Source organism: Archocentrus centrarchus, chromosome 15 (assembly GCF_007364275.1).
Source record: "Archocentrus centrarchus isolate MPI-CPG fArcCen1 chromosome 15, fArcCen1, whole genome shotgun sequence".
NCBI classification, from domain to species: Eukaryota; Metazoa; Chordata; class Actinopteri; order Cichliformes; family Cichlidae; genus Archocentrus; species Archocentrus centrarchus.
Window position 1 is genome coordinate 12,875,014 of NC_044360.1, and position 15,547 is coordinate 12,890,560.

The 15,547-nt window shown below is 38.0% G+C and overlaps 2 protein-coding genes across 2 annotated transcripts; one reads left to right on the forward strand and one right to left on the reverse strand.

Annotated features, from left to right (window-relative positions):
- Window positions 1-3,368: 3,368 nt before the first annotated feature.
- Window positions 3,369-10,558, reverse strand: mzt1 (mitotic spindle organizing protein 1). Its single transcript, XM_030748140.1, has 3 exons — window positions 10,268-10,558; window positions 9,995-10,140; window positions 3,369-3,826 (listed from the first exon to the last, which is right to left on the reverse strand). Exons 1-3 carry the CDS (start codon window positions 10,317-10,319, stop codon window positions 3,803-3,805), a joined length of 222 nt encoding a protein of 73 aa, XP_030604000.1. The 5' UTR covers window positions 10,320-10,558; the 3' UTR covers window positions 3,369-3,802.
- Window positions 10,559-10,592: 34 nt separating this feature from the next.
- On the forward strand, window positions 10,593-15,162 carry bora (bora aurora kinase A activator). The gene is made up of 12 exons (XM_030748139.1): window positions 10,593-10,728; window positions 10,980-11,129; window positions 11,223-11,329; window positions 12,130-12,175; window positions 12,277-12,355; window positions 12,509-12,553; window positions 12,633-12,689; window positions 12,790-13,070; window positions 13,280-13,442; window positions 13,579-14,129; window positions 14,304-14,438; window positions 14,547-15,162. Exons 2-12 carry the CDS (start codon window positions 10,980-10,982, stop codon window positions 14,565-14,567), a joined length of 1,635 nt encoding a protein of 544 aa, XP_030603999.1. The 5' UTR covers window positions 10,593-10,728; the 3' UTR covers window positions 14,568-15,162.
- The last annotated feature ends 385 nt before the right edge of the window (window positions 15,163-15,547 follow it).

The window sequence follows — 15,547 nt, forward strand, 5'->3', positions numbered from 1 at the left end:
AACACAAAGTGTTCAATACCAGCTTAACGCCTCAGTGAGTCACTCGAATAAACTAATAAGCTCAATATCATATTAGTCATTACATAGTCCAACACACAAAATTTCAATCTGATAAAAAGGTGGTTTCATTATCATCGTAAGGAAAACACAAGGGAGTTTGCATGCACTGCCGATACCATCACCAACTTTGTTAATTGTTATTCAATTAACTGCTTTTGTTAATGAAACCAATTAATACTTTAAAACAAGCAGTGAGATATACAATTATTATGCATCTATGCAGAGCACAGCTAATTACAACTGTAAATCAATCATTTCCAAATTAATCATCTTGGAAAATGTCCAAAAACAACAAAGTCACTAAAAGACTTTGGAAGTTTTTTTTTTTTTTTTTTTTTTTTAACATATTTTGATTGCCATGCTATTATCTTGTCTAATGATTGTTAACGATCCTTTAAAGAGTTTATGATCCAATTTCCTTGCTATGTAATTGAATTGGGACTTAAATAGTATAATCTTAAGGTTTAAAAGTGTGCTCAGTATTTAATCAGCAGTGGAGTATTGGAGAAATCACTAACAAGGTCACATAACTCCTCCTGGGGCAAATACAGTCAGGGAAGCTTCACCTTGCAGAAGGATGAGGGCCAAACAGGCTCAAACTGCTACAGAAATATTAATCAATCAATCACTTCAGTGCCAGAATGCAGACCTCCAGCATTTACACTGCTGTGGGGTTTCAATCAGAGCATTAAGAACACGCTCCACTAGTTATTAATGACATTTTTCTTAAGCTATCCTTACTTAAGTAAAAACACCAATTATCAGTAAAGGACCTGCCTTATGAATATTACTTCAAACAATACTGGAGAGAATCAATTATTTAGGGTAACTCAATATAGCAGTGAAATGGAATGGATAAACATTTTAAAACAATAACCAAACCTGCCGCTGTGAAGAAAAAAAAAAAAGTGCTGTTGCTTTCTGCTTATGGTCCCATGCCACTCGCTCTAAAACAGGTTGATGCCATTAAAGGAATTTTCTCAAGAGAATCTTAAAAAAATTAAAGTGCCATTATCCGGTACTAGAGACCACAGTGGCCACTGCACAGAAAAAAAAATACTTACTAGCAAAATGAACTTGAAATCTAAAAATATTCTTTATACTGAAAAAAAAGGGGCAAAATCACTGTATATTAAGAGGATTATTTTTGCTTGTGGATTCATATAAAAACATTTCAATGTAATAGCTGCTGGGGTGTTAATACCATCTATTTTACACACTGTTGGGTGGAAAATGCATTGTAATTTATGTAGATGTTATGGGTTTTAAACATAATCCTTGAAATAAGTGTCACATATTACTAAACTAGTGAAAGAAGAGTACTTTTTATTTGAGTACTTCTCTTTTACTTTCCATCACTGTGTGCATTACCCACTTGCAAGTACCCTGTTAGTGGCAAAACATTTGTCAGACATAGACAAAATATCGCAAATTCTGAACTTTGTCTCCTGTTTTATAATCTCTACTAAAAAGTAGTCCCCCTACCGCCCGCACACACACAACTACATAATTAGAAGAACTGGTCAAAAATGATGTTTTTTAACTAAAAATTCTAGTCTTAATGGACAAACAAAGCCATGTCTCTGCAGGGAGACCATTACCCCAACCTATTTATTGCTGATGGTAATTAGGGACCTAAACACACCAAGATTTTTGGTTAAACTCTGCTTCAAATAAGCCTCGATACTGTAGCTGTTTTCAGAAGCCAATACTGTTGTAATTTAGTTTTGGAAAAACCTCAACAGACCATCTTTCCCTTTACTTAGGGACCTTCTAATCAGTCCAGTCTAATTATTTTCCTAATATCCACTGCACACACCTGAACTGTAATTGCTGCACATAGATCTTTCACTTTTAAATGAGACTGGCCTCATTTATCAGAAAAATAATCCTCGCCCTGGATAATTATTAGACATACAAATATAAACACCTTTAGAAGTTCTGATGTGAGGACCCACTTGCCTCTTAAGTTGATACAGTCATGTGACCTGACCAGTGCCCTAGTTGAACACCTCTTAGATGTTCATGCATATATGGACGCTAATCTCTGTTAGGACTGTGGGATTTGGGAATATTTTGTTTAACAGAGATCAAAGTAGCTGCTTGGATAAGGAGAAACCTTCAAACACATCAAACAGAGGGCAATACATCCTGAATCCCACGCCCATAGTAGCCAATCAAGCCATGCATAACTATTTTCTTTTGTAAAAGAAAAAGATTCTAGGTTTTGGTCTTCCTTCATCAGCATCTCCTGCGGCTCACCCCCCACCGAGACCTGGGGTTGTTTTGGCTTACGGACTATCAAGTAGAGCCACTGCATTGAGTCTGTATGTCTCTTATTCTTGGCGAACACAGTGCTGGTAAAGAAGAACAGAGAGATACTGTGTTAAGAGATCAAAGCAGGAGTACAGAGATTTAGACTCAGAGCCTGTCAGTCAAGATGGCGAGACAAAGCAGAAGAAGACAGAAATGCTTACACACACACACGCGCGCGCTCTCCTGCTCAATCGCTGGCTCTCTCTGTGGTGTGCCTGTGAGGAGTGAGGTGTTACTGTCAGATGGCTTAAGGGCTACTCATTTGTAGACATCTACAGCACTGCATGAACACCTAAGCTCTCACACATAAGGGGACACAGACAAGCTACTGATAAAAAGCCTGTGTGGATAAGAGGTCGCCTCTAGCCCATATGTGGCCTGCGGAGGAATGTTCTGTGCTCTCAGCATTTTCTCTTGTCTAGAAGACGAATAGATCTATTTTAAAGTACAAAAACAAAACAATGCTGTGTGCTTAGACATGTGAAGTACAGCCTTTATTCCTGTTTGATCAAAGACTTTTTTTTTGTCAATTTTGCAATATCTCAAATGATTTAAGAACAGAGCACAGACGTGAAGGAGGAAAGATTTCAGAGCAACCGTGCATCCTACTGTAAAGAATGATCCTTGTTCAGGTCTTAGCTTTTGAAGTATGTCCTGCATGGTCTGTTTTTGTATTACGCTGCGCAATGTTCCACCACTATCTTTTCCTTTTCACCCAGTCAGACAGGAAAAATAATTTCCTCTTTAAAATCCTGCACAAAGATTAGCTCCTAATAAAGGTGAGGGGGTATAACTATGATATCACCAGAAAAGATTGACCCCCCCCCCAAAAAAAGATGAAAAATGTGATTTTAAAAAGTACCTGATTAAATCACAGACTTGGTTATTCATCAAGAAAACTTGTGCGATAAATTGTAACTGCAAGTTTCCCAACACTGGTAAAGATTTTTAACTTCAATATAAGAAAGACACAACACCACCTGCTGGCCAGTGATTGTATTACTTTAATTTACACTATTCCATCTGTGACATGTAAAATGAAAATGGCAAAAGAATTAAGTTGGAAAAAATACAGAAATGCAAAAGTAAAACAAAACATAATATCTTATAGACATTAAAAAAAAAGTGCAACACAAAGCAATGATCAGAAATTGAGTCTGCACCGAAATTAAGGCAGAAAATCAATTATAACCTGAAGTAACAGGAAAAACTTGGAATATGTCTATATTTGAGGGAGAATGGCTGAGTATGAACTCATTTCAGGAGAAGACAACATAAAAAAAAAAAGTCCAGGACAACTCAAAACACTCAAGTCACAAAGTGCCAAAATTGAGACAAATCTGATCAGCTGGAGAGCCCATGTATGTACACTTCAGGTAGAAGGCGTGATCCCATTAAAGGCCCAAAACCTGATCTATTTTCATCTTCAGTTAGTGCAATTCTCAGAAGCCTGAAAGAGAAAATAAATAAACATGCTAGTTAGTAAAAATATGAGACATTATTGGTGACTTTTTTTTTTACTTGAGCACAAACAGAACACTATAAAACCAGAACTAAACTCTGAGAATATAGCTCTTTTTAGATACGGGATATGCAACATTTCTGGCAAGAAATGTTTCTAACAGTTAATTCTTTGATTTACTGTTACCTTCCTATCAGCTCAAAGCTGACCTATGGCATCAACAAGACATTTCCACCCAGAGAACTGCCACTCACTGGATATTTCCTCTTTTTCAGACCATTCTCTATAAATCCTAGAGATGGTTGTGCAGGCAAGTAGTAGCAGATCTGCAGTTTCTGAGACACTCAGAGCAGCTCATCTGGTGTCAACCATGCCACTTTCAAAGCCACTTAAATCATATTTCTTCCCCATTCTGATACTCAGTTTGAACTTCAGCAGGTTGTCTTGACTGTGTCTATATGCCTAGTATATTTAGAAATATACAAAGAGATATTTGCTTTAATGAGCAATTGAACAGTTGTACCTAATAAAGTGGTCAGTCAGTGCACAGTAGGTCACTTTTAAATCAATGTTCCTCCCAGCTTCGTGCACAGAGAAGGTACATGTGCAATATTTGTCACCAATTACCAAAGACGTTCCCTTGTGGGCTTGAGCATGAGCACTTACTTTTCACACTTTTTTTTAGCTTTTATTCTCTAAATAGGATCTGTGCGCGAGTGAGTGTGTGCACATGTAAGGTGTCAGGGCATTTTTCTAGTGAACTGATGATTTCTCTTTGTTAAGGCAACAGCATACAGTAAAACTTGTGCTGAAAGATTTGAGGAAAAATGTCAGGGCTGATGTCTAGTCCTGACTTTTTTTTTTTTTTTTTTAAAGTTGAACAATGTGATCATTTAGACATGAAGCCAAGACGTTCTGCATGCAAGAAGAGCACATCTGAAAGGGGTCAGATCTCCAAGTTAGGAGAGGACTTTATAAAACCCTCTTGTGGATCTGAAATTTCATATGCAGATATATATTAAATGGCCACAGTTCATTTTCTGGAAATCTTTTGAGCCTCTTTTTATGAGTAGAATATTCTGGTGGGAAATGTATGTTTAAGATTTGGTGATATCCTTTTTCACATTTGTGCAACTCTAATAATAAGCCCGCAATGCTGTACAGCAGGCCTTTTGTTTACTTTGTGTTGGGATCGCTCAGTAAAAGTGGTATGCAAAAAAAGGTTCTGTCACCCTACACCAGGGCACATCTTTCTAAACAATCTTGAATTTCAGATGTTATCTATACTTCAATATTGAAACCACAGCAGCTGCAAGCATCTCACCTTCCAGCCTGACACTAATAGATTTCATTGCTGGTGCATGCTCTTGTATTGACATCAATTAAACATTTGAATAAGTCCTGAAATACTTGGTTGATTGATGTGATGATGAAGAGAAAAATGTATAACAAAGTCAAATAACTTATCAGATAACTCTGGTTCCAGGTCTCCTTGTTATATAACTTCAAACTGGGGATTAATTGATTTGAATGCCTTGATTTTTTTTTTGAGAGACAGAGTAATGCATAGTGGAGTGTTTTTTGCCTGCACTAAAAAGAGCCAATTTACTGAAAAAGTGTGCAGACAAGAGACCACCACTGTAGGCCATGCCATTGTTTTGTTCTTTGAAGTGAGTAGTAGGACCTAAACAACCAGTTGTTTAAATTAATATAGTTAGAAACTCAATATATTAAGTTTGATGCATATCTCATATTTAAAATATTAACAATGATTTCAGTTGTAATGTGAGCTTTTGCAGATTTGCATGTACCCCAAACTGCACACAAACTGATAAAAACATTTGCAAAGTCAGTTTTTTTTTTAAATAGATCATTTCAAGCATGTTTGTGACACATTTTAAACAGATTTCTCTTTTCACTTATTTGGCAGCACAAGACATTTTAGGACACCCTTTTGAGGTTTGGGTTTTTCACAAGGTTTCTCAAAAATAACAAATTGATCAGTAAGTCAAAACGGCTGGGACCAAACGTACAACTTAAATGTCTTAAATAGCCTCCACCAGCTAATTTCATCACTCATTCACCTATTATCTATTATTATACGACTGATGTGATGGTTAGCAATACTGGGACACCACAGGGGACACCATACCTCAGATTTCAAATATAACACTGAATCATTAGGGGTGGGCAGGAGACAGAGTACAGGGAACTGGCAAGGAGCTTTGAGGAGTGGCCTAGCAGAAGTCACCTCCTCCTGAATGTCAGCAAGACAAAAGAGATGGTGGTTGACTTCCGGAGGAAAAACAACTGTGACTAATCTTATTAACATCATGGGTGAGGAGGGTGAAACAGGTGGACAGGCACACTGGACTGAAGGATCAACAGTGATGCTGTGTAGAAGAAGGGGATGAGCAGACTCTGCTTTCTGAGGAAGCTTGAGTGCCATTTACTTTGCTGTTGTCTGCTGGGGTGGCAGCATTAGTGCCAGCAGGACCAACAAACTAATCCACAAGGTTGGAAATCGCCATTGGTTGGAATCTGGAGGTGTTTGAATCAGTGAGGGGCAGGAGGTCACTGAACAAGCTGCTTTCAATCATGGACAGCTCTTTGCACCTGCTCCATTACACACTAAACCTCTACAACAGCTCTCCTTTTTGTGACAGGTAAACACACCATAAGACATAAGACTGCACAGACATTTCTGTATCAAACCCATCTCATAGTGTACGTCTTAGCTATGAATGCCATTAACACTACTATGTGCTGGAATTCTCTTCTGCACAATCTCAATTTTCTCTTATTATTCTTAAACTTTTTTTAAATTTTTTTATCATGTTATCCATCCATTTTCTTTCAATTTATCCAATTCAGGGTCGGGGGTGGGGGCGTTGTCATGGGGTAATGGGTACACCTTGTACAGGTTGCAGATCTGTCACAACCATAGGTGTAGGAACCGGGGGGGATGGAGGGGACGTGTCCCTCCCAATATTGGAGATAGGCGCATTTGTCCCAACCAAAAATTACACAGCAGAGGAGAAAAATACTTATTTGAAATCTTTAACTTGCGTGCTTTTATTTTGAAGGCACAACATGAACGGCTCTGAGTGTTTGGGAGGTGGGAGACAGTGGCAGGAGTCAGAAACTCTTGAATGAGGTAAAACAGTGTGTCGGGATTGTTGCTGTGAACAGAGCTGGACTGAGGCATAGGCGACATATGCGGCTACCACCACCAGGGGGCCCCCAAGCTCACATACATTTGTAATGAAACTTTATGCTAGTGCACTGGTAACATTTGTCTATGCACTGGTAACAATTATCTGTGCATTGGTAACAATTATCTGTGCACTGGTAACATTTGTCTATGCACTGGTAACATTTATCTGTGCACTGGTAACAATTATCTGTGCACTGGTAACATTTGTCTATGCACTGGTAACATTTATCTATGCACTGGTAACAATTATCTGTGCATTGGTAACAATTATCTGTGCACTGGTAACATTTGTCTATGCACTGGTAACATTTATCTGTGCACTGGTAACAATTATCTGTGCGCTGGTAACATTTATCTGTGCACTGGTAACATTTATCTATGCACTGGTAACATTTATCTGTGCACTGGTAACAATTATCTGTGCATTGGTAACAATTATCTGTGCACTGGTAACATTTATCTGTGCACTGGTAACAATTATCTGTGCACTGGTAACAATTATCTGTGCGCTGGTAACATTTATCTATGCACTGGTAACAATTATCTGTGCACTGGTAACATTTATCTGTGCACTAGTAACAATTATCTGTGCGCTGGTAACATTTGTCTATGCACTGATAACATTTATCTGTGCACTGGTAACATTTGTCTGTGCACTGGTAACATTTGTCTGTGCACTGGTAACATTTGTCTATGCACTGGTAACATTTATCTGTGCACTGGTAATATTTGTCTATGCACTGGTAACATTTGTCTGTGCACTGGTAACAATTATCTGTGCACTGGTAACATTTGTCTATGCACTGGTAACATTTATCTATGCACTGGTAACATTTATCTGTGCACTGGTAACAATTATCTGTGCACTGGTAACATTTATCTGTGCACTGGTAACATTTATCTGTGCACTGGTAACATGCAAACTCCACACAGAGAGACCCAGGCCAAGGTGGAATTGTATCTAGCTGTGAGGCAGTAGTGTTAACCACCATGCTGCCTTGCCGCACATCAGAGAGTCAAACACATTCTAAATAATTTACCACAATGTTTTTTTTTTCCCCATTTAGCCTAGATCTTTTTAAATTTTACAAGCTGCACTCTACCTGAAAAAGCATTCTTTAAAATTCTGAATAAACATTTAGATTCTGAGTCCATGTCCACTGAGTACAAAAATCCAAATAAAAACTCATCCCACTTAAAAGGTAGCTTTTTTAAACTTGGATCTTTAATTAAAATCATTCTGCTATAAAAATGTCACTGACAATGAACTGCTTTCTTTCGGTTGTATTTATTCAGGAAAAATCTAACAATTTCTTTGCCGTCCCTTTTCTGGTGTTTTTTTCTTTTACTTGCTCTTCTGGAGTTTGATGACAGAAATAAAAATAGACAGAGCTCATTAGCATGGTACCACTGCTAGGTCATAGAATATATTAAAATCTGAAGTCATTCTTCAATCAATAATATTTATACGTGAGGTAACTTATATTATGACCTTTGACTATTCTCAATATTACCAACTACATTGTTTTTTTTATGTTAGCACTGACCACAGACAAACAATACAAAACTAGTATTAGCCTGCTAGCTTCGTAGCTAACAGTGCAAAAAAAACAGCTCAGTGCAATCTAAAAAAAAGAAATCAAAAGTTAAGAATTTTCCTGCCATTAGTACTTCTGTCTGTTGTCAACTCATTTTTGAAATCCTCAAGCTTTAGATGTCTTGTAAACAGCCCCAGCTTACCATGAAACATTTTCTCTAGCATCTCCTCTGCTCCTTTGCTTGACATTGGGCACCAATATTACAAAAAAGAAGCAGCCTTACTGGCTCTCTTGTGAACATTTCAAGTGCCTATTGGTTCACAGATAGAACCATATAATACCAAGTTAAAGCTTGATTTTGCAGATAGAACCTTATTATTTTTTGAATAAAATGCCCAAAAAAGATATTTATTTGAAAAAAAATCTCTTGCATATTTTTCATAAGTGGTCAGCAAATAAGTATACGACAATAACACGGTTTCGTCAAAAATGTCAGAACCTTATAATTCTAAGGGGATGATTTATCTGTGTATTGGTAACATTTATCTGTGAATTGGTAACAATTATCTGTGCACTGGTAACATTTATCTGTGCACTGGTAACATTTATCTGTGTATTGGTAACAATTATCTGTGCACTGGTAACATTTATCTGTGAATTGGTAACAATTATCTGTGAATTGGTAACAATTATCTGTGCACTGGTAACATTTATCTGTGCACTGGTAACATTTATCAGTGAATTGGTAACAATTATCTGTGCACTGGTAACATTTATCTGTGCACTGGTAACATTTATCTGTGAATTGGTAACAATTATCTGTGCACTGGTAACATTTATCTGTGCGCTGGTAACATTTATCTGTGCATTGGTAACTACGCACTGGTAACAGTTATCTATGCACTGGTAACATTTATCTGTGATCAAGCCAGTTTGCCCACGTCCTACGATTATAAAACATACACATGTAAATTATACATGCAATCATATAAGTGTACACAACACTATTTTTCCAAGAAACATTTGAAAAATAAGAAAGTAAAAGATCAAATAGCATTTTTTTAATGCTTTTCTCAGAGTATTTATGGATCTGTCAGGTTTCTGATATGTGTCCCCCCCAATAGGAAACTCATTCCTACGCCCCTGGTCACAACCTAGAATCACCAGTTAAATTCATGCATATATTTGGACTGTGGAGGCCAGAGCACCCCAGACTGTATTTGAACACAGGACCTTCTTGCTGTGAGACAACAGAGATAACCACTGCACCAACCATTTTGTACTAACCTATTTTTATTCTTTATCCTGCTGCTATAACACAGCTATTTCTTTCCGGGAGCAAGAAAGTATCCATCTATCTATATATGAACTGGTTAGCTCTTACGGAGACTGTATCTGTACCTTGAGGGACTCAGAAGCTTTTCGCAATTCTTTGATGACTGCAGAAAGGGCTTCTGGGTTGATGCCCTGCTCACACAGTCTCACACATATGGATAGAGACTCCATATCCAAGCCAGTGTTGAGCAACCTGGAGATCTCCAGCAGCACTGTTGAGGGAGGAGGCAGAAAGAGAGACATCTATTAAAAACAAACTAAAAGGTGGGATATTTGGAGAACAATTTAAAACCATTTCACAAATACATAAAATGCGACATGCATTAATTACATATTTACCGTCCATTGTCTCCCGGACTGCGTTTAGGTTTGCGTTTGCTGCACTGGCCATAGTGATGGATAGTTATCGCTAGCCAACAACGCTTGATAGCAAGAAGCCGGTAAATTAAGACTTTAACATATGACGCAACAATTCAGCCAGATTTTAAGCGTTTCGTATACATTAGATCGGATCTGCGAAAGTCAAATAAGCACAACGATCTAAAGATCAATATTAGATCCTAGTTAGCAGAGAGCGCTCTTTGCCGCTACTCGCCAAAATGTGTTGAAGGAAGTGACGACACGAAATTTTTCATTGGTCACCACGAACTTCCTGCATCGATTCTATTGGCTTGGAGGGCTTGTGGACGAAATTAAAAAACGTTTCAACTGGTCTCTCGGCAGATTGTTTGCTGCTGGCTTTTCAATTAATATTGCTCTTAGTTGTGTGTTCCGAGTTCTGGCCCATTAACAGTTGTAAGGTAACGGTTGTCTTGCTCATGTGTGAATGTACAAATAGTTTTCGGGTGAAGTAAAACTTGTGTAGCTAAATCTTTATAATAGTTGCTTCCTTCGAAGGCTTTTTAACGCTATAGAAACAGAGGGACTAATGTGGCGAACGTACCAGACTAAAACTAAAATATCGCCTTACAACGAAGTAGTTTTAGTGGATTTTGCCTTTTTTTGAGTTTGGATTGTCATTTACTTTTATCCTGACATGAATGTTGTCAAGATGGGGGACCATGCTGAGTTCCAGATCACCCCCGAGACTCCAGGCAGGCCCTCCATTAGAAACCCCTTTGAAAGTCCAAATGACTACCACCACCTCCGCGAACCGCTGGTGCCAAGTCCATCTGTATTCAAGTCCTTGCCTTGTAAAACTGTAAGTTTTAAATTGACTTAATTTGATATTCAGTTGCTTTACTGATGAGTCGATGTAGTCTTTTATTTATTTACTCTTATGTAATTTTCCCAGACTCCATCTAAGTTTAACTGGTCTATTGATGAAATGGCCAGTCTCCTACCAGTGCACATAGACGCAGAGGAAATCCAGCGACAATCTTTTTATTTCAGCCAGACAAGGTAAATTCAGTTCAGTTCAGTTCAATTTCAGTTTATTCACTCAATTAAACCATTACATCAAACATTCTATTACAACACTTGCTATACATGAGTGAAAAGGGAGCAGGAAGAAGAAAAATTCTTGTGAAGACCTGCCCCATTCTCAATAATTCCAAAAAATGTTTTTTTACATGGCCGTATACTTTAATCAATAATATAAGTTGCAAACAATTATCATTCTCTTCATTACTCACTTAGAATTGCATAAGATTTAATAATTTTTTCCTTATAAAGTCTTTTGGATTGATTTATTGTAGAACATTTTTTTAGTTCATCATCCAAACTGTTCCATAATTTTACTCCATAAACAGAAATGCACATTTGCTTTAAAGTAGTACGCACGGATTTACTTATAAAATCATGCTTCCTTCTATTGTTTCTATCACTTGAATTTAAAACAAAAAACTGTAAATTAATTGGCAATAGCCTTTTTCTGGCGTTAAACATAACTAATAACATCTTTAAATTAACCAAATCTCTTGATTTTAAAATATTTGACTGAATAAACAATTTATTAGTATGTTCTCTAGCATTCATATTGTGTAAGACTCTTATAACTTTCTTTTGCGTCACAAACAGCAGCTTGATGTGAAGAAACGCAGTAACCTGCTCATGATAGGCTATATTTGGACACTGTGACAAATGTGAAATTCTTTGAGGATCAACTGTCTTGTTTTACTTTACATTTCATATCTCCTCTGTTTAATTAATATGGGGATCAGATTAAAGATTGCATCAAATTTGAGTGGTCTTTCTTTTAGGATGGATTCTGACATTGAGGAAAAACGTCAAAATGCTATTGAGCAGGTATGGAAATATAACCAAATATAATAATGCTACAGAATTTAGTGTAGCCGCGGTTTATAGATTGCCTTTGTACTGATGTCCTTGCCCTGCCTCCCATGAAGTTTTTCACCAAAGGAATTATTGTCCCTTCCCCCTGGGCGGCACCAGAGACTCGTAAAGCCCCTCAGATTTCTAAGAAGAGTGAGTTATCTTATTGTTTATATTACATTTTAATTCTTCAAGGTCTTTGTAGTTTTTTTTTTAAAACATTTATTTCACTTTCTTCTTGTATTTGTGTGTGGGTTTCTGTTGAACTCTGATTTTGTCAGTTAATTTATTTTCATGTTATTGTAGGTTCTATGTCTGCAATGATTGCAGAGGAGCCAGAAAAAAATTCAGGTTGGTTACTTTATACAATCTATGAGCCATGTCTAATTTTATTTAACTTTCTACTAACTTTGTGCTCTTTGACCTACAGTTGGATGTCAGACAACCCTTACGTTGCCATTGGCTTTTGATTTGGAGAAAGTACTAGGTAAATCTCAATTAAATGCCAACACGAGCAAAGTGGGGGAAAAAAAAAAAATGTAACAATCTGCTGTCAAGTCACTGTTTGTCCTTTTCTTCTCTCTCAGGTGAATATTGCCGTTATGAAGAAGCATGCGATCCAGTGCAGGAGAGCCTTAGCAGCTCCTCCTTACGACGAAAACTCTTCCTTGATGGCCAAAGTAGTTATAGTGGCTCAGACAGCTCGCGCCCTCCAAGCCCAGAGAGAAGCAATGCCGATCAGGAAAATCCATCTCTCAAGAGAGGAGATGGAGCTGTAGGAGGCATTGAAGGTTCTGAGGGAGAAGCTGTCTCGTCTATCTTTTCCTCCCCTTTGGCCTGTGGTGTGTCTGCTCCAACGCCCTCTACGGTGAGTGGAGAAGTGTAGGGATTTCATACACACAGAGCTGAAGATTTTAGTCAGGCCATCACCTAAACAGTCTAATTTTAAGCATGAAATTAAAAACTGATAGAGCACCTCTTCATATCTTTAAATAGTGATTAGAATATCGATAATGGTTTTAAAAAATGTATATTTACACTATTAAACAGTTTTTAATACACTGTCTTGATTTTTAGGGTCAGTTCTCATCAAGTCCCATCCAGAATGGATACTTCCGGGACTGCAGCCTTGGCAGCATTGGTAGTCCTCTGTTCCCTGATAGGTCCTCTCCTGCTGGCCTCATCTCTCCCACAGTTTCTCCTATTGTTGCACATGCAACACGCACACCTGTTGGCTCAGGTACACTATTCACTTTGTAGCTGAAATTTTAGTGTCCAAACAAGGAAAATTAGAGAAATATTGGCTAAGGCTACTGCTGATGCTCTTTTATAGTTAATTTTGCTTAATTCTCAGTTTGACTCTGTTCTTTCTTTAGCTGAGAAGAACCAGGTGAGCAGTTTGACCCCACATGGTGCTCCCCTGGACATGGTCACTTCCTGCAACGAGAGTCCATTTGTTGAGGGTTGTTCTCCCATTCGTAGCTGCTCCCCGTACCAGCTCTATTGCCACAATGAACCCCAGCGCAGTTCTAGACCCAAGCCGAGACCTAGAGGCCGCTGCTGGGCTTCCCCTCCCCTCATCTCCCCAATCCTCAACCCTAAGCTCCCAGACAATGAGGTAGCTGAAGAACACCTCCCCTCTGCCACTTGCTCTTCTCTTCCCCCTATGGAACTAGATCCATCTTCACTGCTGGCACAAGACTCTCACCCCATTAATACTGAGAGAGTTAGCCTGGATCCTATGGAACCTGTGAAAATGGAGGAAAGCAAGGAGACAGAAAATCAAAGGAGGATTGAGTATGAAGAGGATGATGGTGGGCAGCTGACCAGCTCTCGTATGGGCAATGCATCAGTAACAGAAAGCTCTCACATGTTTGTGTCTCTCCTGGCAGACGGAAGCAGCATACGTTACGATTCTAGCATGCAGGTTTGTTAGAACAATTTAACCCTGGCAAAGATTTAAAAAAAAAAAACAAACAAAAAACTTTGTTCTATTTATGGTATATTTAAACTGAAATATAAATGGCTTCTCATTGGTCATTTCATATTGATGTTTGTATAATAGAATATTTCTGATTAACTGCCTTTTGCATGTGTTCAGGTGGACAGCGGTTATAACACTACCTCAGCGGTCAGTCTTATTGATGGCCTCAACAAAGAGTATGACAGCAAAGAGTCCTTCACTTCAAACATGACAGAAGAGGCCTTCCAGGTCACTCGACACACTAAAGTAAAGGTACAGTGACGCCTTTACACATAATCACAAGAATGTGGATATTTGAATTTATGTCTTTTGGATCTAATTGTTCCTAAAACTGATAGTTATAAGTTTCTTCTTTTCCAGGTGTTTTTTCCTCAGCACTGACCACCACTTGATACATGGAATTAAAGGGATCCCTCTTCTAGTGGAAACATTCCCTGATTATTTTGCAATCAAATACAACAAGGCTTACACTGTCCGAAGCATTTATGGTATATTTATTTGGTTAGATTGAATGGTGTTAACAGTTATGAGGTATGAATACAACCATGGGGTTTCACAAGTGGTTATTCTTTTTTTAAGGTTCAAGTTACTAGACTGGAAGCAGAGTTTCTTTTATCACAGGTTATCAAAGGGAAGTCTAATTCAGACTGAAAGCTGTACTTTTGGATCCAGCGTAAAACTATCAAGTCTTTATCGAGCTTGCACAACAACAACCTTCATGAATGCTGTATTGTTATTTGGTGTTCAATACATCTTGACTTTTGGATGACATCAGATCTGAACTGTAATTATGATTTTTTATGAAACTTTATCATGGTGTTTTGATATTAGGAGTTGTTTTTAATTCCACAGTCTGCACTGAATAATGCCACTAATGAATTAAAAGCCGACTGAGCCTTTTATTTTTTTTGCCATGTTTCTAAAAGTTAAATTCAATTGCTGGATTGTTACATTAAATTGTATTTAATTTTTGACTGGCATGGGGATAAGCTTTTTTTTTTTGCACAAATGATTTAGCTTGATATTTAACCCAAGAAATAAAGTTAAACAGTTGAAGTTTAAGTAAAATGTATTGCTGACTATTGTGACATTTTCCAATATTATGGCTTATGAGTTGATTCAGATTATGTCTGAAAACAATTCAGAGGGAAGTTTTGTACATCAGAAACCAGAAACATGGGGCGCCCGGGTGACATAGCGGTGAAGCCGGCGACCACATACGTATGTTGTGTGTGGGTTCCAGTCCCGGCCTGTCGCCAATTTGCCCGCATGTCTTCCCCTGTATCTTCCCCCAATTCCTGTCTCTCTCCACTGCTAACAAAAGCCGCTGTGGCAAAAAAGAAACCAGAAACATACAGGTT